The 26503-nt window shown below is 51.2% G+C and overlaps 1 protein-coding gene and 1 long non-coding RNA gene across 2 annotated transcripts; both read left to right on the forward strand.

Moving 5' to 3' along the window:
- Positions 1–16328: 16328 nt before the first annotated feature.
- CEBPA (CCAAT enhancer binding protein alpha) lies at positions 16329–18918 on the forward strand. The gene has a single exon (XM_035023502.1). The coding sequence runs from the start codon at positions 16469–16471 to the stop codon at positions 17537–17539; it is 1071 nt and encodes a 356-aa protein (XP_034879393.1). The 5' UTR covers positions 16329–16468; the 3' UTR covers positions 17540–18918.
- Positions 18919–20989: 2071 nt separating this feature from the next.
- On the forward strand, positions 20990–24734 carry LOC118022729. Its single transcript, XR_004682557.1, has 3 exons — positions 20990–21072; positions 22799–23076; positions 23365–24734. It is a non-coding gene; the product is annotated as an uncharacterized LOC118022729 (long non-coding RNA).
- The last annotated feature ends 1769 nt before the right edge of the window (positions 24735–26503 follow it).

Consider the following 26503-nt stretch of genomic DNA (forward strand, 5'->3'; position numbering starts at 1 on the left):
TTTTTTAAAGATTTTGTTTATTTATTTGAGAGAGAGAGCACATGAGAGGGGGGAGGGTCAGAGGGAGAAGCAGACTCCCCGCTGAGCAGGGAGCCCGACGCGGGACTCGATCCCGGGACTCCAGGATCATGACCTGAGCTGAAGGCAGTCGGTTAACCAACTGAGCCACCCAGGCACCCTAAAAAAATATTCATGCTAACACTTACTATCTGCCTTTTTGATTATAGCCATCCTAATGGTTTTAGGATCTGATTTCTCATCTAGGTTTTTATTTGTATTTCTTTGGTAATTAATAATATTGAACATCTTTTCACATACACATTGGCCATTTGTATACCTTTTATAGAGAAATGTTTATTCAGTTCACTAGCCCATTTTTAATGTATTAATTTATTGAGTTCTAAGAGGTTTTTTTAATATATTCTAGATACAAGTCCCTTATCAGATACTGATCTGCACATATTTTCTCCATCATGTAAGTTGTCTTTTCACTTTTTTTTTTTTAAGATTTTATTTATTTGACAGAGAGACACAGTGAGAGAGGGAACACAAGCAGGGGGAGTGGGGGAGGGAGAAGCAGGCTTCCCGCTGAGCAGGGAGCCAGATGTGGGGCTTGATCCCAGGACCCTGGGACCATGACCTGAGCCAAAGGCAGACACTTAACGACTGAGCCACCCAGGCGCCCCTCTTTTCACTTTCTTTTTTTTTTTTTTAAAGATTTTATTTATTTGAGAGAGAGAGAGCACATGAGAGGGGGGAGGGTCAGAGGGAGAAGCAGACTCCGGGCTGAGCAGGGAACCTGACGCGGGACTCGACTTTCTTAATAGTGTCATTTAAAGCACAATTTTTAAAACTTTGATGAAGTCAAATTTATCAATTTTTTATTTTGTTGCTTGTGCTTTTAGTGCCATATCTGAGAAATCATTGCCTAATCCAAGGTCATGAAGATTCACGCCTGTGGGTTTTTTTTTCATTTTTTATAGTTTTTGCTCTTTCATTTAGGTGTTGGATCTGTTCTGAGTTAATATTTGTATATGGTATGAGGTTGGGGTATAACTTCATTCTTTTGCATATAGATATCCAACTGTCCCACCATTTGTTGAAGAGACTATTCTTTCCCCCACTGAATAGTCTTGTCACCCTTGTCAAAAAATCAATTTTCCGGGCACCTGGGTGGCTCAGTTGGTTAAGCGACTGCCTTCGGCTCAGGTCATGATCCTGGAGTCCCGGGATCGAGTCCCGCATCAGGCCCTGCTCAGCAGGGAGCCTGCTTCTCCCTCTGACCCTCCCCCCTCTCATGTGCTCTCTCTCATTCTCTCTCTCTCAAATAAATAAATAAAATCTTTAAAAAAAAAACAAAACAATTTTCCACAGATACATGGGCTTTTTACTGGGCTCTCAATTTTATTTTATTAATCTATCAATCCTCATGCCAGGACCACACTGTCTCAATTACTTTTGCTTTATAGTAAGTTTTGAAATCAGACAATGTAAGTCTTCTAAATATTATTTTTCTTTTCAAGATTGTTTTGGCTACTCTCGGTTCCTTAAGTTTCAGATAAATTTTAGGATCAGTGCATCAACTTCTACAAAGAAGCCAGCTGAGATTCTGATAGGGGTTGTATTGAATAAAACAAACTTTAAATGGTATATTAATTACTATGTTGTTATTAATATTTTATGGGAAATGGGAATAAAGTAGCATTCACCAAGAGGCTTCATAACACAACTTTGAGAGTTAATAGATGTCAGTGTGTGTCATTATCTGGATCCAGAATTGCCAAATTCTCACTGTATTGCTTCTGAAGGAACCTTTCAAAACAATACTTTCTTCTCCATCTATGTTCTGCTCTCCCAGTTTAGGCCCCTAGCATTTCTAGTCTGCATTACTGAAGGATCATCCAGAAGTTACTCTGCCCTTACTCTGGTCTCCTCTAACCCATCCTCCAGTGTGAAGTCAGAATCATCTGTCTGAAACTCAAATGTGATCCTCATGATCCTCTTTCCTCCTTTTTTTTTTCTCTTGGTTCTCTCCTTTTTGAAAACACCTCAGTGACAATCCATGGCCATCAAGATAAAGCTCAAATTCCTTAACATACTTATAAGGCTCTTCTAAGTCTGGCTTCTACTCATCGGCTGCTTATCTTTTATCCCTCCTCAGTAATACCAACCCAACTCTATATTTCAGGCATGCCAAAAATCTATGGTCCCAGAATACACCAGGCGCTCTTACACCTCCCTGCGCTGGCACATACATGACCTTTGTCTGGAATGCCTTTCCCTCTCATCTCTCTGGAAATCTCTGATGATGGTGATGATGATGCTAGAACAGGCATGTATTTGGTATTAAAATTTAAACCACAAGAAGTATATAAAACTGAAATTTAAAAAATCCCCTACCCTCAACCTCCAGTCACATCCTTTTGTTCTATCAAGTTTTACTTTATGTATTTTGAGGCTCTATTTTCAGGCACATACACATTTATGATAATCATATCTTCATAATGTATTGACCTTTATATCATATGGAACATCTTTTCTGATCATACTCTTTGCCTTTAATACTATTTTATTGATGTTTTTATAATCACTCTAACCATCTTATGTTTAAGGTTCTTACATGATATATCTTTTCCCGTCCATTGATTTTTCAACCTGTTTGAGTCTTTATATTTACAGTGCTTTGCTTCTAGACAGCATATAATTGGGCCTTGCATTTTTATCCATTCTGACAGCCTCTGCCTTTTAATTAGAATACTAATCCTTTTTATTTAATATAATTATTTATATAGTTAGATTTAGGCCTATAATTTTACTATTTGTTTTCTGTTCACCCCTTCTGTTTCTTTTCCTGTTTCTGTTCCTTCCTTTTGAGTAACTGAATATATTTTAGAATTCCATTTTCACTTGTTTCATAGCTATATCTCTTTGCTTTGTTTTTTAGTTATTGCTCTAGGATTACAATATATATCCTTAATTTTTCATAGTCTGCTAAGAGTTTATATTGCACCACTTCACATAAAATGTAGAAAGCTTGCAATCATATAGGTCCATTTATAGCCCTTAAACTTTATGCTCTAATTGTTATAATTATTACATCCACATACATTATAAACTCCATAATACCATGTTACTTTTTTTTTTGCTTTAAACAATTATTTATATTTTAAAGAAACTGAGGACAAAAACTGTATTTTATAGTTCTCCATGTATTTATCATTTCCAATGATGTTCATTTCATCTTACAGATCTGGGTTTCCATCTGGTTTCACTTTCCTTCAGTGTGACAAACTTTCTTTACCATTTCTTATAGTACAGGTCGGCTGCTGACAAATTCTCTTAGCTTTCCTTTAATCTAAAAATATCTTTATTTCACCTTTATTCTTGAAGGATATATTCATCGGATATAGATTTCTGGGTTGACTTTTTTTGCTTTCCAGTACTTTAAAGATATTGTTCCACTGCCTTCCATACTCCTTCGTTTCTGATAGAAGTCCCAGGTTATTTGAATGTTTGCTCCCCTGTATGAAATGTGTCATCTTATCTGACTACTTTCAAGATTTTGTTTTCATCCAGTTTTCAGCAATTTGACTACAATGTCCTAGGTATGTTGTTGTTTTCAAGATCCCGCTTTGGAGTTTTCTGAGCTTTTTGAATCTGGAAATTTATGCCTTTATCAAATCTAGCCATTTCTTTTCTTTTTTTTTTTTTAAAGATTTTATTTATTTATTTGACAGAGAGAGACACAGCGAGAGAGGGAACACAAGCAGGGGGAGTGGGAGAGGGAGAAGCAGGCTTCCCACGGAACAGGGAGCCTGATGCGGGGCTCAATCCCAGGACCCTGGGATCATGACCTGAGTTGAAGGCAGATGCTTAATGACTGAGCCACCCAGGCACCCCAAATCTAGCCATTTCTTTAAACTATTTCTTCAAACATTTTCTGTCCCATTTTTTTCTCTCCTTCTAGGACTCCAGTTACATGTATGTTAAATCTTCTGGTATTGTCCCACAGGTCTTTGAGGCGCTGCTCATTTTTTCCCAGTCTTTTTAAAAAATGTGATCTTCAGGATGGATAACTTCTATTGATTTTTCTTTAATTTCACTGAATATTTCCTTTGTCATTCCTTTTCTTCTCTTAAAGCCATCAAGTGGATTTTAAAATTTCTGATGTTGAAATTTTCATTTCTAATATTGGCTTTTTTATTTCTAGAATTTCTATTTGGTCCTTCTTTATAATTTATATTCTATTGAAATTTTCTATTATTCTATTTATAGCAAACATGTTTCCTATATAGCCTTGGGCATAGTTATAATAGCCACCTTAAAATATTTGTCTGTTGTTCCAGGGGTGACTGGATGGTTCAGTTGGGTAAGCCTCCACCTCTTGATCTCAACTCAGGTCTTGATCTCAGGGTCGTGAGTTCAAGCCCTGTGCTGGGAGTGGAGCCTATTTTTAAAAAAATAAATAAAAATAATAAATAATAAATATAAAAATAAAATCCTTGTCTGCTATTCCAGTATCTGAAACATGTTGGAGTTGGTCTCCATTGGTTGTCTTTTTTTTTTTTTTAATGAGTGATGTTTTCTTGTTTTTTGGTATGTTAGAGAATTTTGATTATATCTTAGACATTGTGAATGACACCCATTGTAGAATCTCTGGATTCTGTTATATTCCTCTGAAAAAAATTGATTTAGATTTTAGCTTGTGGTAAATTTGACTAAATTCACACTAAATTTTGTCTCCCCTGTGGTGTGTGGCCTTAGCTGGGTGCTTGGTGTCTGTCCCATGCATGTGGAGCTTAGGAGTCAATCAGAGATTTGGGTAGAGTTTATGCACAGAATTTGGGCACCACCCCTCCTTTCTTGGATCCCTTTCCCCACTTTCCAGTGACTGTTGTTGTCCTAAACTGTGTCCTCAGTTCATCAAGCCAATAATATTGCAGGTTTCCTATCAGAATTTAGCTGCCCTGCATGCACAGACTGGGGCCTGCCTTTAAGCTTCCTTAAAAGAAAGAAACTCTCTCTGTGATGTTCTTTTCTTCTAAGTGTCAACCTTCCTCCAGCATCTGCCTGCTTTTTTCATTCTCTAGTATCTCTGGTAGTTGATTTCTTATCTCCAGTAGTTGATTTTTAGATTTTGTCCAGAGCTTATAGTTGGATATATCTTCTTATTTTTGTTGACTGATTCTAAAGAGGTCCATGGCCAGAAAAAAAAAAAAAATGCTAGGAATCCCTGATCTTATTGTGAAAGGGATTTTGATTTTTAGTACTTATAATAAGAACTTTTCTAACATCCCACATTAGTCTGATTTTGTACCCTTACTGGGAAAGTTGATCCTCAACAGTTAAGCGCTCTTAATGGCTTATTGTATAACTCCTCTGTCGGGCCAAGATGGCTTTATTACCCCATTTTAGAGATGATAAAACTGAGCAATAAAGGTTAAGCTGCTTGTCAAAGTCACTGTGCATGGATGGCATTCAAACCAGCCACTTATTCCACATTGTCTTTCTTCATCTGGCTATGAGACATGGCTTGGAAAGAGGGCAAGGTACCAGGACCAAGCCATAGCTGGAAGAGAGAAGGTGGAAAGAGCCATCTGCGACTTGGTCTTGGCCCAGTTCTCGTTAGTCATCCAAGGCAGAGACTTATCCCAGCTGGGCATAACCAACAGAATCCATGCTAACTAGCTAAAGAGAATGAAATTAAAGAAGAGTTCAAGAAAATGTTAGGAAGTTGGCAACATCTCTAGTAGGACCAGAGGATCCAGAATAGAAGCTGTGTGATCAGCTTCCATGCCCATTGCCCCCCAGACACTCTTGGTCACACCCTCCCAGAGTGAGGTCCAGCAGCACCCATTCCTTCACACCCCTCAGTCATGCCATTGGCTCTCATCAGTGTGTATGTTGTCAACTCTTCTTCACAGGCCTCATCCCAGCTGTGAGAGGGCGGTTCTGGCTTCTGCGTGGGGAGGTGGGACATCCCCGGATGTTGGAAGGGTGTTCAAATGGTGCTGAGCAACCAAAGAATTCAATCAATGTGCACATTCCATGTCAGTGAGCCATTGGGCAGATCCCGTGTGACCTGCTTTTCTTATAATAATTTCTCCCAGTAAGAGGCCAGAACAACCCCTTTCTATGCTGCCTGACTTTGAGTTTCCCTCGTTTAGAGAAAAGCCAAACTCTGTAAGCAGACAGTTTTATAGGAGTATGACTCATGCTGGTTTTTGTTTAACTGTTATTGCACCTTGACTATGATAAAATGACTGCATTTGGAATGTAAGCTGGATTTTCTGATCAATTATAATAAAAAATCAAGTTCTAAAGATATACTTGTTGAAACTCTCCATTTGTTCAGGGTCACCTCCAATTATTGACCAACTGGACAAGGCTTGGTAACAGCATTCCCCTGGTTCCCAAGACTCTGCGCTGGGATCTGGGCCGCGGGGGGTTATCTAGCCAAAAAGGAGTGTCCGGACAGCTTAGTGGGTTATGTGCTTTCTAAGTGACCTTTGGAATTTTGACTGAAAATGGCAGAGACAGAACCAATTGGAGGGATAGGAAGGTATAACCTGGCCCCGCCCGCAGTCCCTGAACTGCTTAAATCAATATGGACAGGAAGCTCAGTCCCATATTTGGGGTAAATGAGTTCATGTTGCATGAAAGAACTTTACTGTAACTTACTGGTTTATAGATTTTCTTGGGGGAAAAAAGCTCTTGTTTGAGAGCTCTTGTTTAGTTCTGTTCAATTATGTAAAAGCTAAATTAAACTTCCTTCTTATTATCCCAAAACTAATGTTTTTAGGGAATATTCAGCAATCATGTTTTGCAATTTTTGGAGCAATCCCAATTCCTTATTATGTAATTATTGTTTAATTCTTTTATATTTCTTAATGTATAATAAAAATTTCTCACCCACTTGCAAGTCCTTCTCTAGTTTCCCTGTTTACGTGTCCTTCCTGAGACGTTCTAGGCTGAGATAAGCATGTAGGTAGACCCTCCCCCTTCTTTTTACACAAATGGAGATATACCCATTCTCTGCACTGTATATGTAAATGTATATATTCATATTCATATGTGCGTATGTGTATTTTATATGGATCTATTATGTATGCCCATATGTATTTTATGTATATGTATTATATGTATGTATAAATGAATGTATCAGCGTTTTCCCATATGTGTTCATATAGATTTTCATCCTTTTTAACAGAGACACAGGATAATTAGCCAGCTGTCTGTGGTTACTTAACCAGTCTCCTGTTATTTTTTTTTTTTAAGATTTATTTATTTATTTTAGAGAAAGAGGGAGAAAGAGAGCGAGCATGAGCAGGGGGAGGGGTAGGGGGAGAGGGAAAGAAATCCTCAAGCAAACTTCCCACTGAGTGCAGAGCCCTGACATGGGGCTGGATCCCAGAACCCTGAGATCAAGAGTCGGACGCTTAACTGACTGAGCCACCCAGGTGCCCCTAACCAGTCTCCTGTTAATAGACAGACATTCTGTTGTTTCCAGCCTTTTGCAATTATAAACAGTGTTTTGGTCAATATCCATGTAGGTACATATGAGAGTTTATGGGATTAAATTTCTATAAGTGGAATTGTTAAGTGAAAGGAAATGACACTTTCAAATTAGATAGGCATTTTTAAACCGTCCTCCAAAGAGGCTGGATCAATAGATCATCCTACCTGTTTGCTCCATGTATCTGCACAGCGCATTATCAAGCGTTTTTCTCTTTACCCAACTGACTGGTGTAGCTTTAATTTGTATATCTTTTATTCAGAAAATTAGTATTTTTAAACACATTTAAAATGCATTTGCTTTTTTTAATTTATAAACTCTCTGTATATGCCCATTTTCTTTTGGATTGGATTCTTCATCACATGGATTTATAGAAGTTCTTTATATACAAATACGTGCGCTTTTCTCATTTAAGATAAATCTGACTTGTGAAAAATAGAACTAAATGTGATTTGGGGTCTGTGACTAGGTATGGTTCTCCCTATGAGCAAAGTCACAGATCAGACCATAATTTATGCTTAGAGCACATGTCCGGATTTCTCAATTTGGAAAATAGGGCCATTAAAAAGCATTTTGATGGTATTTACAAAACTCTGCAATCCATTATGGCATTATATATTTGTAGAGCAAATTAAGATGACTTTAAAACATTTTATAGTTTATAAAACTATAAAAATTATAAAACTGTAAAATTAAGGTGACTTAAAATATTTTTATAGTTTATAAAACTATAAAAGTAATAAATACATACTCCTTTGTTTAAAAAGTCCCATATACACAAGTGTATAAACGAAAAAGAACAAGTTCTCTCCCGTGTTCTACTAAGGCAACACCACTGTTAACAGCTTGGTGTGTATTTCTCCTAACGTCTTCCTTCTTTCTGTACACTGACTACGTATGGATATTTAAATAATTTTTTCCCCCAGAGAAGGGGAAGCTGCATGCTGTCCCCCACCTTGCTTTTTTTTCAGGTAAGGATTAATCCTGGGTGTCAACAAGGGTAATCTTTGCAACTTCTTCTTTAACTCTGGAAGCGGACAGTACGTCACCACAGCGTGAGCAGGGCCTGATCATGGCTTCCTTGGGGAATCATCTAGTGGGCTAGGATGGATGGGGCCTTTGGAGACACTGGGTAGCCCCACCATGTGCAACTTGCTTCTCCTGTTAATTCAGTGTCAGTTTTGCCCACAGTGCGGAGAGGCTCAGACCTGGGGGGAGCAGAGTAATAACCATAAGGAAAGAGGACTAGAATTGAAGCCTTCATGAGCCAGCACCTACAATCTCTGGCTTTGATTTTCAAAAGATTTGGTGTCTCACCTCATGTAAGTGTTTGTCTGTTTGTTTGTGTTTAGAAATGCACCTTGAAGCTGATCCTTGGAACCAGCAAGCAGAAGGAGCGGGGTCAAAGAGGTAGGTGCATGGGAGTGCGAGGGAAGTGTACCCCATCTCCTGAGCATTGCGGTTCCGCCAGATCTACACGCCGAAGTAGCCCCTGTCTTCCATGTGAGCCTGCAGGGGGGAAGGCCTGTTTTCCCAGGTGGATCTGATGTCCAGTCATGCCCAAGGATGAAGCCTTGCTCTCCTGGGTCACCCACCCCACAGTGCCCTACAGACGGAGAGTGCTCTGGAGCCAAGGTGGAGGGGTGCCCCAGGGCTGTCTTGCAGGGCTGAGCGCTTGCACTACACAGACGAGCCCAATCCAGGAGGCCTCCATGCACCAAGCCTTGTGTCCTGGCTGGGCTGCATCTCTCCAGAGAAATGGGCCCTTTTCCCTCCTGGCAAAGGTACTTTCTGCTCAGCCAAGCCCCTGGGGGCCACATCTGCCTGAGGGGGTTTCTTTTGAGTTAGCCCAGAGGCACTATGCAGACTCTCCAGGCCCTGGCAGTCTTGCCTGGCACGGCTTCAGGAGGATCTGGATGGGTCTGTCCTGGGGGAGCCCTGACTTAGGGGGTTGGGTCTTCCCAAGTATCTTTGGGGGCCACCCTCGAGCTGCCCTCCTAGTCTTGGGAATGAACCGATTTCTGGGAGGGTGGCCGCGTAGCAGTTTTCTTGAATAGAATCCATTCTGTGTTCATTCGACAAATATTTGAGGCTCTCCCATATGCCAAGGCCTGTTCTAGCTCTGGAAATAGGCAGAACAGGACAGACAAGGTCCTGTCTTTGTGGAGCTGGCATTCTAGTGGGGGGGGAAGCCAGACAGGGAACAAGTAAAATAAGTAAACAAGACCATTTTCCAGAGAGTGCGAGGAGGAAATGAGAATGCACAGTGGCCTTGGGAGGGACGTGGGTGGGGGGGCGGGTAGGGCTTGGCTCTGGGTCACTCTCCATACCTCAGAGGAATCTCTTGGAGAAGGTGAGACTCGGATGACAGGAAAGGAGTTGCTCCAACATTGGGAAGAAGCTTCCAGGGAGCCAGGAGAGCAAAGTGCAATGCCCGGAGGCTGGGAGATGCTCAGCTTGGCAAACAGCGCAGTGGGGAGCCAGGGGGAGCCCGAGGCATGAGGAGAGGAGGTGAGAGCCAATTTCTGCAGGGCCTTGCGGCCAGGTTGAGACATTCATTGCCTGTCTTCTCCCACATGCAGTGGGCAGGCACAGGGGTTGACCAAGGTGAGTGACATGAACCAAGTGCCTGTCTAATGGGGAATTCAGGCTGCTTTGGGTGGGGGGAGTTAGGGGTCAAGGAAGCATGGAGGGCAGCAGGGAGATCAGTTAGAGGCTACCTCGGTGGGGACGAGTGTGGAACCAGGATAATCTGAGGACGGAAGGAAGGGATGAACTGGGGACACGGGTTTGGAATTATTGCTGACATGTCTTCCCCCAGAAGCAGGGCCGGGGGTCTCCAGACAAGGCCGCACGCACTGGGGTCACTGCCCTCCTGCTCACATGGAAGGAGTGTGGCCTCACCATGGTGCTGGGACTACCACTCTTAGACTCAGGAAAGAGGGCCCCGCTCATGCCCTCCTCTTGCTGCTCCCTTCCCTCGGGGTGAGAAGGCTACTGGGCCAAGAAATGCTCTGCCCACTGAGCCGAGAGCCAGCTGCCTGAGCCCACTTGGGCTGCTTCACCAGGCACTTGGCAGTGGGCATGCCCCTCATCCAATGGGTGACAGGAGGGCAGCGATTTTCAGGGGGTACGGGCAGGGTTGGAGCCTGTGTTGGGAACCTACTCCCACACAGTGAAGGACCCTTCCAGTGGGGGATGGCACAGAGGGTGGGAAGAGAAGGGGATGGTTGGTTCTCCTGGCACTATCATGTCCCAGGGTCAAATTCTAAATTTAATCCCGGTCTTCTAGGACAGGACAGAGATTTATTTGTCAAGCCAAAAAGGTAGAACATATTTGATCAAACAGTTCGTTCGTCTGACTGATAACTTTTAGTGTTTAAACAGATGGTATGAGGGCTACCAATCGTATTCTTGTCCCGAATCCCACAAAAACGTGGAGTGGGCCGGCCTACATCATCCACTGCTTGCTTTCTGGAGTGTTCTCCGAATGCTGGATGGGGAGGTCTGGGGTCCATCATCTACCAAAGGCGTTTTCTAACAAAACAGAATACGAGACTTTGCCCGATTTGCTAAACAGCACTAAGATAATGGATAGAATTCTCTGAATTTTAAATTTCGGCTCAGTTTTCTCTTTCTAAAATGTTTGGTATCAGTCAGCAGTGGCAAGCAAATGAGATAAACAAACAAGGGGAAAAAAAAAAAACCCATACACATATCACAGTCGATGAAAATTAAGAGAAAACTGGAAACCAGTTGATTCTCCAAACCTGACAGTATGGATCTTTTACGGATCTGAATCCTCATGGTTATGATTTCATATGGTGTACATATAATACAGTTACATTTCCTAATAGCTCAATAATTTCTGGCTCATGCTGATACAGTCAATTCTGCCTTGTGTGACTTCTGTGTGCTTTGCCCTAGAACAAGCTGAGAAATGCACAACAATGAATTATTGTCCCCTGTGTACAGAAAAGAAGACGGAGGCTCAGAGACATTCAACTTGCCCAAGGTCACCCAGCTAAATGATGAAGGAGGGGTTTTAACAGGTCTGAAGGATCCCCCATATCACTAGGGACAGGGGGGACAGGATGTATAATCTAATGAGGGATAAAGATGCCTTCTCCAAGTTGCCCAAACGCTGTTGGTAAGAAACACTAGACCCTTGGTTGACTGTCCGTTGAGTTCATACACTGTACCTGCCAATATCTAAAACAAAATGACTTAGTGTAAAACTCATTAACCCCGTGCGTTTGTCATAAAGAGTTACTCGGGTTTTGTTTTGCGTGTGTCTACGTTTTAGGAAGATCTTTGGGGTTATTTTATTGAATCACTGTGTTAGACATATTGTATGAGATACTCATGGCCCCTAGTCAGAGCACAAAGCTTTCGATAAAAGTAATCAGAAGGGTTGGTTCCAGTCTTGCTCTTCAGAATTTGATTAAGTTTCACACTTACATATGAATTCTTTTTTGTGTGCTGCATTAGGAAGGTTGACTCGGAGTCAAACAAAAACTTCGCAGGGCTCTGGTTGTCTTCTCAGAATGCTCAGCGCTGTGAATGACCCTGGACTCGGGCTCCGTCCCAGAGCACCCAAAACTCGGTACCACACTATGCATGGAGGGAGGGCTCCTCTCTTCCCACCTGGCCCTACCTCCCCCAGCTGGGCAGAGCCTCCTCTTCTGACCTGCCGGGAGCACAATTCACACCTACGAAAAAGGCATTTTCCCCTCTGCTGCTGATTTCCTCCTTTGTAAAAAGGAGAGCCAGAGCCAGAGAATGCCTCTTCTCTCCTCTGGCCCCTGCGGTGGCAGAAGTCAGGCCAGGCGAGCCTGCCGAGCCTGCCGCCGGTCCCATTTGGGCTGGGTCCCTGTCCCCCGGCCCTGCCTGCTGAGCATATCCAGGCCAAAGCACACTGGAGAGTTCTCCCTCGGGTTTCTCCTCAGGAGCTGCCAAGTGTCATCGATTAAGACAAAAAAGAATAGTAAAGAATGGTCTGAGGATTTAGGGGCGGCTCTGTCTCCATTGTGCCTGAGCCACGCAGCCATCTCCCTCCCCAGGGATTCCAGCCAAATGCTGACTGCGCACTCGTCCTATCAGGCCCCAAACCCCTGCCAGCCGTGGGCACCTCCCGTGCAAAGCGGCTCCGCCAGCCCTGGGGTCTCACCCCGCAGCGGCAGCCAGTTCTTGAGTCAGGGCTTGGACAGCTCCAAGACTCTCCCGCTCCAGGCTCCTGCACGCTCCCACACCTCAGCCCCGCAGACCACAGCTGGCTTCCTCCTATCCCCACGTGTTCTCTTAGACCTCAAAGGGAAAACTAGAATATGGCAGGTAGACGCTGGAGGCCGTTCTTGGGCGACTGTCCCCTTCTCCAGAGCCACAAAGCAGACAGGCAGGTGTCCTGCAGAAGATGAGACCCTGTGACCCCGAGGGGCTTTGGAGCAGACCCTCTATGTTCCCTGCATTACATATGTTGGGGGATGGTACTCCCAGCCAGAAGCCAGGCCTTCAGCCTCCACCCAGATTCTAAGTCTTGACATTCAAATCCATCCCTGTCCTCTACCCTCCCCTGGGGCCTCCCGTCTCCGTTGTTTTTCATGTGGTCCACCCTCCTCTCTCCAGCCCCTACTACAGTGGCCTTTCAGGAACCCAAACTGGATCACAGTGCTCACCTGCTAAGAGCTGGACAGCAAAAGCCTTTGAGATAGGTTCTGTCCTTACCAGGAGCGGCCTTGGCCGTGAACCCAGCCCTGTCTGTGGATCCAGTCTTATCTAGGCCCCTCCCCAGCAATCCCTGCACTCCAGCCCGCCACACATTTTGTCCTTTGTTACCAGAACATGCCATGCACTCGCAGCCTCTCCACCTTTGCACCTGCCGTTCTGTCTGCCCATCCTTCCAGCAAATTCCTGCTCATCCTTCAAGGTGCAGCTCAAAGGTCTACTCCTGCATGAAGCCCTCTCTAACCCACCTGTCTTAGCTCAGGCTGCCATCACCAAATACCACAGACAGGAGGACTTAAACAACAGACATTAATTTTCTCACGGTTCTGGAGGCTGGAAGTCTGGGATCAGGGTGCCAGCACGGTCAGGTTCTGGTGGGAGCTCTCTTCCTGGCTTACACCCTCTGCCTTCTCCCTGCCCTCACATGGCAGAGGGAGGAAGGGAGGCAGTGGGGGACAGAGAGAGAGAGAGAGAGAAAGAAATATCTCCTTCTTTTCCTCTTCTTATAAGGCCATGACTCCTATCAGATTAGGACCCCAACCTTACGACCTCCTAAAAACCGCATCTCAGAATACAGTCATACTGTATGAATGAATTTGGGGGGGGCACAATTTAGCCCAGGGTACCTCCCCAGACAAAGGTGGTTGCTGCCTCCCCTCAGAGCCCTGTATTCACCAGGGGAGGGTGTCCCTTTCTTAGAGCACCCGCATTCCTCATCCCCATTTGTGTCTCCTGAACTAAAGGACCAAGTGCTCTCTGCCCCGTCCCATCCCCTGCTCTTTTGGGGTCACCCCCTCTGTGGGAAGGCCACTGTCTCCTAGCAGACTTTGTGTGCTGACCTGTCCGTCTCCCCAGCTGTGCCCAGAGCTCTGAGAGGGCAGGGCCCCCTCTCACTCATCTGTGGGCGCTGAGCAGGCCTCATGTGGAGAATTCTGGTTCCACTGTGGGAGAACCCATGGGGTGCTGGGTGTGGGTCCCACTTGGTGCCTCTGCCCACCCCCCACCACCACCACACTCCCTTATTACAGAGGCCTTATTCCTCCCTAGCCCCAGAGCCTCTGCAGCGTCCTCCTGTCCTAAGAGGAGACATTCTGGCTGCCTGTCCTGGCAACAGCAGCCCTGGGGGGCAGACCAGGTGTGCATACAGGCACGGGACACCTTCAGGAGCCTCTGCTTTCTTAATACCCTGCGACGGGGCCGTTAGTTTTTGCATCGCAGGGAAAAAATGAAAATTCCACTGAGCGTTTACGGGTTTCCCTCCAGGTCCCCACGGGGGCATGGCGCAGAAATGAGTCCTGCCTCTGGCCCAGAGAGCGGCTCTGGGCACACAAAAGTTATTTATTTAATATATTTACTTTTACTCCCAGGCCAAAAGCTTAAAATATCTCGCGTATGAGCTCTGGACCAAAAAAAAAAAAAAAAAAAGAAGAAAAAGAAGAAGAAGAAGCAGTTGGGCCATTAATCATTGAGAATATTTTGAATAGGAACTTGATTAAAGCACAGTATGTGTTCCCCAGCCGAAGTTGCTTCTTTGCAGTGACCACAGTGGAAGCCCGGCCTCCCGGGGCCGGCTGTGCCTTTGCGGGGCGCCTCTTCGAGGGCTCCCGGGCGGGCTCTGGCGCCTTGCCAGGCTTGGGACGGCCGCAGGCCGGGAGGGGGTCTTGACCTGTGCAGCCCGGCTTTTCTCAAGCAGGCACACCTCCCACCGGCACCCAGGCGGTGTCGGGCTTCAGCGCACAAAGTCGAAAGGGGCGGTGGGGGCGACCTGCGGGCCCGGGAGGCCCCACGGGAGCCCGGCGGCGGCCCCCAGCCCCCACCCGCGATCCCGGGATAGAACCGCGAGGCGCCACGTGGCTGGGGAGACGCGCTGCCTTAAACCCCTTCCCCCGGCGGCAGTGAATGCGGAGGCGGCGGCCAAGGGGCACCCGGGCCTGGCCACCTTGTTCCCCAAGATCCCGGGAACCAAGAGCCCTTCGAACCATCGGCAGGGTTCTCCCAGTAGGTGCTCGGATTCTGGGACGCCCCGGCTCCCTTGGCACCCCCGTTCCCACCAGAATGGGCGGGGAGTGGGGGGAGACGGTGGATCCTGGTCCCGTTGACCGCCAACCCCGCTTTGGGATCGCCGTCCCGAGTCAAGTTCGCCCCCTCCCTCTATGCGCCCCACCTCGCCCCGGTACCCCAGCCCTGGAATCCAGCTGGGCCCGTCCCGCAGGAAAGAATTGGCGGCCCAGGGCCGGGTGGCAGCGCCAGCCCCGCGCGCCTAGCAGCCCTAGCGCTACGGCTAGGAGAAGTAATCAAAAAGAAAAAGTTTTCCAGCCCAAGCGGATGGACCGGCCGGGTGCTCCAAGCTCCCCCGCCGCAGCCGCCTCCCATTCCCTCCGCTCCTCGCAGGGTCCTAGCGCCCGGCGGTGCAGAGCCCGCGGGACCCCAGAGGACTGTGAGAGGCGGAGCGGGGGAGAGGTACTTCTGCGAGGAATCAGTGGGGTCGCCTGGAGATCAGAGATAAAGACGCAAAATCACCGCGCTCCAGCACGCTTCCCTCGGCCTCTCCGTGCCGCTGTGTGCACTGGGCCACACGTCCCAAACTGTTCCCTGCCTCCCACCCCCGGCTCCGGCCCCTTCTGCACGCCACCGCCTAGCAGAGACGCGGCTCCCGAACAGGACTAGTTCTAGCTTTTAAAGCGAGTCCGCGCCGCAGTAGCTCAGAGACCAAGACTGGCCCTCCACCAGCCCCCCGCCAGCTCGTCCCCCCCGGCCCCGCCCCGCCCCGCGCAGCGTCTGGGTGCTCCCGGACTCCCCGACCGTTGGCTGGAAGTGGGTGCCTTGGGGAAGCTAGAGGAGGGGGCCCAGTCACCGACCACGTGTGTGCGGGGGCGACAGCCCGGCCCAGGGTGGGGCATCGCGCGCGCGTCCGGGTCCGGCTGGCGGGGCAGGGGGTTAGTGGGCGTTGCGCCGGGGCCTCTCGCGGCCCGCGCCGCGCTCCGGCCCCACTCACCACCCCCTCCGGAAGGCAGGCGCTAAGACCCAGGAGGCGCCGCTCCGCCGTCGGACTCTAAAGGGCGACGCCCCCGGTATAAATGCTGGGCCCGCGCGGGCCTGGCCATTCGCGACCTGGAGCTGCGCGGGCGCGAGGGAGTTGGGGCTCCGGGTGGGCGGTGGCAGCATTGGCACCCCGCGCAGGCTGGAGGCCGCCGAGGCTCGCCATGCCGGGAGGACTGTAGCTCCCCCATGGAGTCGGCCGACTTCTACGAGGCGGAGCCGCGGCCCCCGATGAGCAGCCACCTCCAGAGTCCCCCGCACGCGCCCAGCAGCGCCGCCTTCGGCTTTCCCCGGGGCGCGGGCTCCGCGCAACCCCCCGCCCCACCTGCCGCCCCGGAGCCGCTGGGCGGCATCTGCGAACACGAGACGTCCATCGACATCAGCGCCTACATCGACCCGGCCGCCTTCAACGACGAGTTCCTGGCCGACCTGTTCCAGCACAGCCGGCAGCAGGAGAAGGCCAAGGCGGCCGCGGCCCCCGCAGGAGCCGGCGGCGGCGACTTTGACTACGCGGGCGCCCCCGGGGGCCCCGGCGGCGCCGTGATGCCCGGAGGGGCGCACGGGCCCCCTCCTGGCTACGGCTGCGCGGCGGCCGGCTACCTGGACGGCAGGCTGGAGCCCCTGTACGAGCGCGTCGGGGCGCCGGCGCTGCGGCCGCTGGTGATCAAGCAGGAGCCGCGCGAGGAGGACGAGGCGAAGCAGCTGGCGCTGGCCGGCCTCTTCCCCTACCAGCCGCCGCCGCCGCCGCCCCCGCCGCACCCGCACCCGCACCCGCCGCCCGCGCACCTGGCCGCCCCGCACCTGCAGTTCCAGATCGCGCACTGCGGCCAGACCACCATGCACCTGCAGCCCGGCCACCCCACGCCGCCGCCCACGCCCGTGCCCAGCCCTCACCCAGCGCCGGCTCTCGGCCCCGCTGGCTTGCCAGGCCCTGGCGGCGCGCTCAAGGGGCTCGCCGCTGCGCACCCCGACCTCCGCGCGGGCGGCGGCGGCGCGGGCAAAGTCAAGAAGTCGGTGGACAAGAACAGCAACGAGTACCGGGTGCGGCGCGAGCGCAACAACATCGCCGTGCGCAAGAGCCGGGACAAGGCCAAGCAGCGCAACGTGGAGACACAGCAGAAGGTGCTGGAGCTGACCAGTGACAATGACCGCCTGCGCAAGCGGGTGGAACAGCTGAGCCGCGAACTGGACACGCTGCGGGGTATATTCCGCCAGCTGCCCGAGAGCTCCCTGGTCAAGGCCATGGGCAACTGCGCGTGAGGCGCGGGGCGGCGGGACCGCCCTGGGCCGGCCGCCGGCTGCGACCCAGGGAATGGTTTCGGGTCTCCGGATCTCAAGACTGGCCCAGCGGCGCAAGCCGGGACTAGGGGATTCCGGTGCCGCCAGAAAGCCTGGCCTACCGCGCGCGCCCCTTGCCTTCCTCCGCGCCAGATTCGGTGCGTCTAAGATGAGGGGTCAGGCGATGGTTTCTCCCTGCAGGAGAGGAGAAGTGCTGTGGGGCTGAGCCGGGAGCCCCGGCAACTCTAGTATTAAGGAATAACCTTGTGCCTTGGAAACGCAAACTCACCGCTCCGATTCCTACCGAGTAGGGGGAGCAAATATGTGCCTTGTCATTTTATCTGGAGGGTTCCTGCCTCATTTCTGAGGCTGCAGGCCCCCAGGAGAGAAGGCAATGTGCAGGCCCACGGCAGGAGGAAGGTTCAGGGAGCAGAGATCCCGACAAGCCAGCCCTAGCCGCTCCTCCAGCGCCTGTCCTTGGAAGGGAGGAAATACAGGGACTTGGAAGGTTGTTCCCCCAGTTCTACACGAAGGTGGAGGGTCCCTAGTTCCTTGCTTCTAATCTCCCAGCCTGCAACAGGGAGGCACTTAGATGGGGGTCACTGGGTGACCGGTGGGAGCCCCCTGCCCCCAGTCAGACCAGAAAGCTAGGACAGGGGTTAGTTCTCCGGACATGTGTTCATGGGAGTGGCGGCCTGGTGGCGCAGGGACACCTAGAGCTCTGGTCCAGGGGGGGGGGGGGGGGGGTGAAGGGACCCTGGGACCATCAGCCTTGTACTGTATGTTGCCAGCATTGCCATACAAACATGAAGCACAATCTGTCCATCCCAGAGGGACCGAAGTTATGAGAAGCTTTCCAAATATTTTGCTTTATCAGCCGATATCAACACTTGTATCTGGCCTCTCTGTCCCAGCGGTGCCTTGTGCAATGTGAATGTGCACGTCTATGTTAAACCACCATTTTATTTGGTTTTTGTTTTGTTTTGGTTTTGCTCAGATACTTGCCAAAATGAGACTCTTTGTCAGCAGCTGCAGGGAGGGTCTGCGGCTCTCTTTCCTTTTGGTTTTGGGGGATTGCTTTTGCTCCCAGGGGAACCAAAGAGGTGAGGTGGGCTTCCTCTTTCCCTGGGGGGTGGGGGGGCTGTGGGCCTCGGTGCCCTCCGGCCTGGGCCGCCCACAGGCCTGTCCCCCAGAGGCCCTGGCTCCTGGTCTGGAAGGGAGGCGGCCTCCAGCCAGCATGCATAGATTGCTGGGGCTGGGAGCAGGGAAGGACAGCTTGGTTCTCTCCTTTGGGGAGAACGTAGAGTTTCATGCTAGATGTTTTATGTATTATATCTATAATATAAACATATCAAAGTAAATTTTGGTGTCTTTTTAAAACCAGAAAAGCTACTTCCAATGTTTTCTGTGGGCCAGGTCACATTTGTAAATAATCACTGCGTATTCTCTGGCTGAGATCCTGACTTTCATTAGCTCTCCCATCCTGAGCCCCTCTTTACATTAAGGGGGTGACTTCTCCCAACCAAGGCAAATAAACGGCAGAAGGAGGGCAGGCTCCAAGCTGAGAAAGCCCAAAGCCTGAGGCAAGAGTGTCCCGGGGGGCGAGTTTGAGGGGGGTTCACAGGGCCTTGGTGTGGCCTCTCCTGGGCCCCTGAGAGGAGCAGAGGGACTCAGAGAAGGACCCCTCTGCCTGACCTTGCCACGGGCTCTCTGGGACTTGAACAGGTCTGGCTGGTGGCTCCAGGCTCCGGGGGCCCTTCGGCCACGTTTGCTTCTAGATCACTCACAGCTCTAGCTCTGTAGAAGCCTTGCTCATACCCGCCCTGCCTTCCCCACCAGCAGGACCCTGGGAGAGCAGGGGGAGGCCTCAAGCAGGAGGCCTCTCTGCCCCTCCCCACTTGCTCTGGGTTGTATGGCTGTAGCCTACCCCAGCAGGGCCCCGAAGGGCAGCCTGAAGGCCGAGCACCCCTCCGCCCCACCTTCCATGCCTGCCCTGCCCCAGCCAACCCCCCGGAAGGGGACCCGCATTGAGTATGTGGTCCTTGACCCATACCACCTGGCAAGGAGCCAGCACCAGTACGCACTCTCCCCACTGTGCCCACCCTGGACCACGTCCCCACTCAGACGACTGCCCTAGGAGGACAGGCACCCCGGCAACCCCTCAGCAGCAGTGATAGCCAACCAGAGGGGCCCACACTCACGCCTGATAGAATCAGGCCTGGCAGGAAGTAGCACAGGAGGCTGGCTGGGCTTTCAGAGTTTACTCTCGCTGAGGGTAAAAGGCAGACACTCTTTAGCTTCTATTTTCACCCCGGGAGGATTCACTGGAGCAGCTTACCACGTATGCCAATGTGGGCTGAGACAGTTTCAAGAAATTACACACTCCTTTTCGACTCTGAAAACTTTAGTTTTTCCTGCCCCGTGTGGTTAACAGGGGTACCTTGCCCCCTTCCCGCCCCGGCCCCCGCCCTCTCTGTCCTGTGTCTTGCTGCCTCCTTGCCCATGGCCGCTCTTGGCCGAGGAAAGGCCACGAGCCCAGTGTGGAGGCAGCTGCCTGCCCCACCGCCCTGGGAACCAAAGAGGCAGAGCCCCACTGCCTGCCTAAGGCCTAGGGCAGGCCACGGCTTGCTAGGCCCCAGCAAACCCTCTCTGAGTTCAGTGCTAATTCCAGTTTTTCTTGTTTGAGGGGGCCAAACCTCAGCCTCCCCCTTTGCCCCCAGAACAGATCCCAGGATGAGCAGGGGAGGGCCACCCCTCCTGCCTGCCCTCCTCCCTCTCCCCTCCCACTGCCTCATCTCCCGGGTTTCCTCTTTCAAAGCTGTCAGCCTACAAAGGGGCACCCCTCCTACTGTAGACCCTGAGGTCCAGGGCAGACTTTGTTGGGGACAAGACACATCCAACCAAAGCCAACCCTAGGGAAGGTATGGGGCCAGCAGGGGCCCCCAGGGGACAGAGCAATTGGCCAAGGGGAGGGGGCAGTGTGGGGTGAACCTACCCGGCATGTGCTCTGTGCCTGGCCAGAGGGGCCCCCGGGGAAGAGCTGCTCCTTGCCACCCACTGCTTCCTGCAGGGCCCCCATGGTTCCCCTCCTGACTGCAGCCTTTGTGAAGAACCACTCCAAGAGCCTGGCACTGAACACACCCCAAGTATTTATTGGAAGTCTACTGGGTGCCAGGGCCTGTGCCAAGGATGGGTCACTCAGCTGGAGACAAACAGACTTGGCTCCTACTCTCCGTAGCTCACAGTCTTGTGGTCCCAAGATGTAGTTTAAGGGTGACAAGTGCAATAAAGGGAAGCTCAAAGTGTGTCTAGACGCCACCAGGGAAGGCTTCCTGGAGGCAGCGGTCTGATCCAAGACCTGGTCATGGACCCAGTCCAACATGCCTGGATGCCTCTGCCTTGTACTCTCTCAGGAGAGGTAGGAGGGACCTCGCCCCCTCGGTGGGCCACCTGAGCCTGGTGGCCCCTGAGATCAGCGCTGCTCAGAGGAGCCAGCCTCCAGGGAAGAAGCAAAGGTAAAAGGGAGAGAGGGAGGTTCTCCTTTGCTGCCAGATGCCTCCTGATGGTTTAGCACCGTCACGGATGTCACCCTTATCTCCTGGATCTCCTGGGAATTTGTGAACATGGGGTTTGGCCCTGACACCTGTGATGAGCCACTGGGACTGGTGAGGAGTGTCTGCCCCTCCCAGGTCTCCCGCCCCCTCCTTCCCAGGCAGGAACCTGCCAGGCCTCCTCCAGAAGCTGCTGATTTCATGGGAGGAGAGAGGGCAGTGGGGAGAGAAAGGGAAGCCAGTCAAGGGAGAGCAGAAACCCTGACCTTGCTCATCCGTGAGGCCTGTCCTTCCAGGCACCCACAGCCCTTCTGCAGACACGGGGTAGGGTCCTTGCCTGGACGGTGGCTCTGTCCCATCTGTTTATTTCCTATATTGGCGGGTGGGGAAGGCCTTTCTCGTCTTTTCCTTAAATAGAATTAAACCACCAGCACCTTTGAAAGATCTTTCTTGTCTCTGTGAAAGATGATACTCTCTCTCTTCTCTTGATGCCCCCCCCCCACTTCTCCCCTCCCTCAGCCCCTCTCTGTGCATGGAGCATTTGACGTAAGCAGAGACATAGGAAAGATACCAATTCACTATCAAAGCATCCTAGCCCCATCCCAGAGCAATTAAAAAGCCAGATGGAATCTCTGGGAAAACGGCATTAATAACGCGAACAATCTGTGTAGGCCGGCAGGGACCCAGGAGCTGCAGGCGGGGGCAGGGGGGGAAGCTGCGATGCAGGAGCGTGAGCTCGCACCAATGCTTCAGCCTTGCTGTGGCCAGCCGGGGATGGGGCCATCTCAGGGGGATGCCTAGATCTGGCTACAGCTGGGCTCTCCCCGCCAGCCTCCTGCAGGGCCCACTGTGCATCCTGAATCCCGGTCACTGCAGATGGAGCCAGACAAATGTGGAACCCATTACTCATGCAGTCACAGCCTCAGCCAGCCCCATTCTGGCACCCAAGAGCTTTGCTTCCCTTCACTTTTGTTTTTATTTATTATTTTTCTAGCCTTCTGGCCCCACCCACTAGGAACAGGCCTCCCTACGCGATACCTTCCAAAGATCCCCTTTCTCTTCCTTCGCCGTGCCCAAGCCCACCGCCCTTGCCGGGGAACAGCAGAAGATGGTGTTGGCACCCCATGGGGCCTGAACCCTAGAGGTCCCCCTTTGACTGCAGAGTGGGTGGGCGCTCAGGGCAAGGAGGCCAGCTGGGCTCTCAGAAGCAGACATGATTGGTAGGGGAGCAGGGCACGGGGGTTCACACTACCTGGCTACCCTCAGGGGCCCCCAGGGGCTGGACAAAGACTACAGGAAAAGGATCTGCTATTGCTCTGAAGCCCTCTCTGGGCAGAGCCAAGAAGTAGGACCCTTTTATTTTTCTTTAGGGAATGGAAGTAGTCCTGTTTATTTTACTTTATTTTATTTTACTTTTTTATTTATTTTATTTTATTTTATTTTATTTTATTTTATTTTATTTTAGACCCTTCCTTATCCCCATTCTTCAGACCATGGTTGGAGGCCCACCTGAGGCCAGCTGAAAGATACATAGTTTTCTTAGAGCGATCAAGGTGGGATAGAAAGTGGTTTTTTTTTAAACATCCTTTGTGCTTTTTATGTACCCAGAGAGCCACTTTCTGACCTTCATCTTCCCTGTCCCCACCCTCCACCTTCACCCTCACCCTGTCTGGAAACTGTTCTCCCCAAGGTCACCATGAACTCCTGGAGCCAAATGACATGAACTTGCCTGGGATCCTGCCTTTCTTGGCTTCCTGCTGAATTTGGCCTGCGTCTGGCCTACGGCAAGCCTTCAACACATGTGTCTGAATGCATGGCTCTCTCTGCAACTCCCCTCTCTCCTTGCTTAAGAAACATCCTCATTCCCTCCTTTCCACACAAGGGTCCACTGGGTTGGCCTGAGGTCCTCCCGAGGGGCTCGAGGGATCAGGGTTCACCATTATGGGAGCAACGAAAGGCCTAAGAAAGGTAATCTATCTGGTTCTAGATAATCCTCAACACCTCTGTGTGATTAGTTTAGCACCAGAAGCAGGGGCTAGCCAGGCCCCAGGAGATGGTCAGCTCCATAGGGAGGGTGGACAGGAGGAGGCGGGCTTTCCGGAAGAGAAGAGAGGGCTGGGGACGGGCAGTACAGGATGCCCCAAGCTTGCCAAAGCTGCTCAGACATATGGGCAGCTGGGATCACGGCGTTTCTGCTGTGAAGGTCTAAACCTCAAAGACGGTTTCTTTGTATCTCTCCTCTTGTCCCCACTCCAGGATGACCGGCAAAGTCAATATTGAGGGACCGAGGACAGGATCACCAGTGGCCCAACCCGGTGGCCTAGGGCCAGGGCATGTCACCCAGTGATCCAGACAGGGCCTCAAAGAAGCCATCACAGCCGGTCCCAAGCCTTCTACATCTGATGGTATTTCTGCGCCTTGGCCAGTAGCCGCCAGCCTCTCACCAGAAAGAAAGCCTCTCCTCCCTGAGCAGCCTTTGTCCCTTTCTTGCCCAGCCACGGAGGCCTCAGGGAGCACCCCCCACCTCCCTCCCGAGCCAACCGGAGCGCTCTCCCGGTGCCCTCCAGGACACCGTGCTGGTGAGGAAACTCGGCTGATTATGGCGGCCCTTCTCTCGGGTCCGTTGGGCAATGGTCTCGACTGGACGTGCGGCATAACCCCTGCCCGGAGAGCAAGGTGGCATCAGAGGTGTCTGCCTGCCCCCAGAGAGGTGCTGTGACCTTCGATGTCAGGTTTGGACCCGTCTGAAGTAGCCTCCCGGAGTGATTTACAATTTGCAAACACGTTTTATTTGATTCCTCAGTTTTGCTAGAGCAATTACAGTGACTAAGCATGACAAATCACTCCCATCACGGTGTCTACTCGCTGTTAGGAAATGTGTCCGCTTCACTATTTTGCCTGGTGCGGCAACATTTTAAAAATAGACTCATTCACTGTACTTGAAGGCAATTTGTTCCCAATTTTCCCACTAATTTGATTTTAATCTGATATTTAAAATTCGTGTGACCACATTCCCACTGATTTATAGGGAATAAGCCCTACCTGGCAGCAGTTTAATTGGCCTTAACCCATAAGTCCACAGGACAAAGGATTTATCCCAGAACAATTTGAAGACACTGGTGTCGGCGATGCTTCAATGTACGTCTAAGTCAGCATATGGCAAGTGCCACTGGCCTGGGGCCACTAACAGCGGGTGTGGGCTGAGGGCCTCTGCCACTCTCCTTCAGGACCCTGGCACATAGTAGGCCAACAGTCCTCGCTGAGCAGATGCATGGAGCCCAGATGTCCTGGCCCGGTGCGTGCCTGACCAATGCATAGTCGGGTTCTGGGGGAAAGCCCTTTGTTACTAGAAGTTTCCTCTTTCTCCCATCCCGTGATCAGGTTGGGTCCTGGGAGGAGGGCCCTGCAGCTCTCGCACCAGCTGAGTCCTGGCTTTGCCTGCTCCTGACAGTGTGGCCCTCACCGCAGCTCTTGATTTCTCAGAGCTTCGGTCTCCTTTTAGGCAAAATGTATGCAAAACGAGCACCCCCGTCAGTCATCCAGTTGTTGTGAAAGGTTAACAGGCAAAGCTTGTGAGACACTTGGCTCAAGGTAATGAGATTACTGTGCGTTAGGGCAGGAGGCAGGGGGCGTTGGGGAAGGCACGCCTTGGTCCCTGAAAAAGCCCCGTGGAAGGAGACAGTCGTCGGAATAATGAGGGCAAAATCCTTGCATCCGGAGTAACCAAGTTCCTGAAGTCATTTTGATCTGGCTTCGATTTTTTTTTTCCCCCAGGGATGCCTTTTATTTGCTTAGAAGGCAAATAAATTTATTTGCTTAGAAGGCTTAATGAGATTCTCCCCGGCGCAGAGCCCTCCTGCGGGTGACCCTGCAGCCTGAGCACGGTGGTCAAACTCTCCTTCACGGACAGCACTGGGACCAGCAAGGGTGTCATGGGAGAAGATTCTTGATCCAAGGGCAGAATCCTCAGTGACGACTTCTGGTCATTGAGAGCGTTCTCACTGGGGCATCAGCCTCCCCAAATCCTGAAAGACCACCCCCCACCCCACCTGCCAACACTACAGGCCTCCCGTTAACTCCATTCTATTTGGAAAGCTGGGACCTCAGTGAGTGCGGTGGCCCTGGCGTTCCCTTGCTGGTGGCAGGAGAGCAGAAGGATGTGCTATGGGGGGAGACACCTCCTGCCCCTTTGCCCACCCTCCATTCCCCACTGGGTCATCTCAACCCTTGGCCAAACAGTTGGTTCCCGTTTGCCCGAGCTAGCTCGAGCCCAGGAAGTGAGGTGGGAGGCTGCCCTCCACCCTGTGGGGAGGCCTGATTGGGATCCCGGAGGGGTGAGGAGGGGCCACAGAAGCAGGTGGGAGGCGGCCTGGGCCACACTCACGCTCCCTTAGAGATGGGGCCACCAGCTGGAAAGAGCTCTGGAAACCGGCCTTGCTTTTCCCCTCGCTGCCAGGAAGGCCAACATGAGAGTAACACAAATTAATGAGCAAACTCCTCAGGCAAGGAAGGCAGGCAGCTCTCGGGCACCCCCGTCTCCCTGCTCAAGCACAAGACAGCAGTTGGATGCCCCTGGCCGAACCAAGGGAGGGCAGCAGGTATGGAGAGAGGCCAGGAGGCCTTAAATCATCGGTCGGCCGGGCTGGGTGCAGGGCCTCAGCAGGAGGGAGGGCAGCCATGGGATGCGGGCGACTCCCCGGGGAGAGTGGTGCCGTGTGGGCATGGGCATGGGTGCAGGGGTGTGCGGGGTGCGTTCGAACCTGGAGCTGATTTGGAGCCTTGGGCTGGAGGAGTGTCCATGCCCAGGAGGGGTGAAGGGTCCTCCCAAGAGCAATTCCCAAGTTCACCAAAGCTGGACCTCTATTTGAGGAGCCGTCTCACCTGGGAGAGGTGGAGGCCTGTGAGTCACGGGCCAGGCCCCTGAGCCCAGGGGAGGTGGGGATGATGGCTCCCAGCCCGAAATGTGTCAGAAGCACGATGAGCATCTTGAGTGATGCGCAGTCTATGTAATTATGTGGGGCAGTGCTGCTCGGGGTGTGTGTGAACCAAACGAGAAAGGAGAGCAGCCTCGTGCCCGGGTCTTCTACCTCCCTGGCTGCACCCCAGGCTCGGAGAGAAGCCCTGGGTCTCAGGACCCGTGACAAGACAGGGCAGGGGCGGGATCAGCACCTGGGCTCCTACACATGTCGACCAGGGGGGAATAGTTTGACCCTCTCCACCCACAAATCCACCCAGGGGAGTGAAACACTCATGTTTTCCTAAGACTCTCTTCTCTGGCTTTAGTTCACGACACCCTCCCCCTCCCCCGCCTCCACCCAGCATTCCTCAACTTAATTTACTTTAGTTTTTTTTAATTTTTAAAATTAAATCAACTGCATATTGTTTGGAACATCTT

This window comes from Mirounga leonina, unplaced genomic scaffold (genome assembly GCF_011800145.1).
Source record: "Mirounga leonina isolate KUSES-001 unplaced genomic scaffold, KU_Mleo_1.0 Mir_177, whole genome shotgun sequence".
NCBI lineage: Eukaryota > Metazoa > Chordata > Mammalia > Carnivora > Phocidae > Mirounga > Mirounga leonina.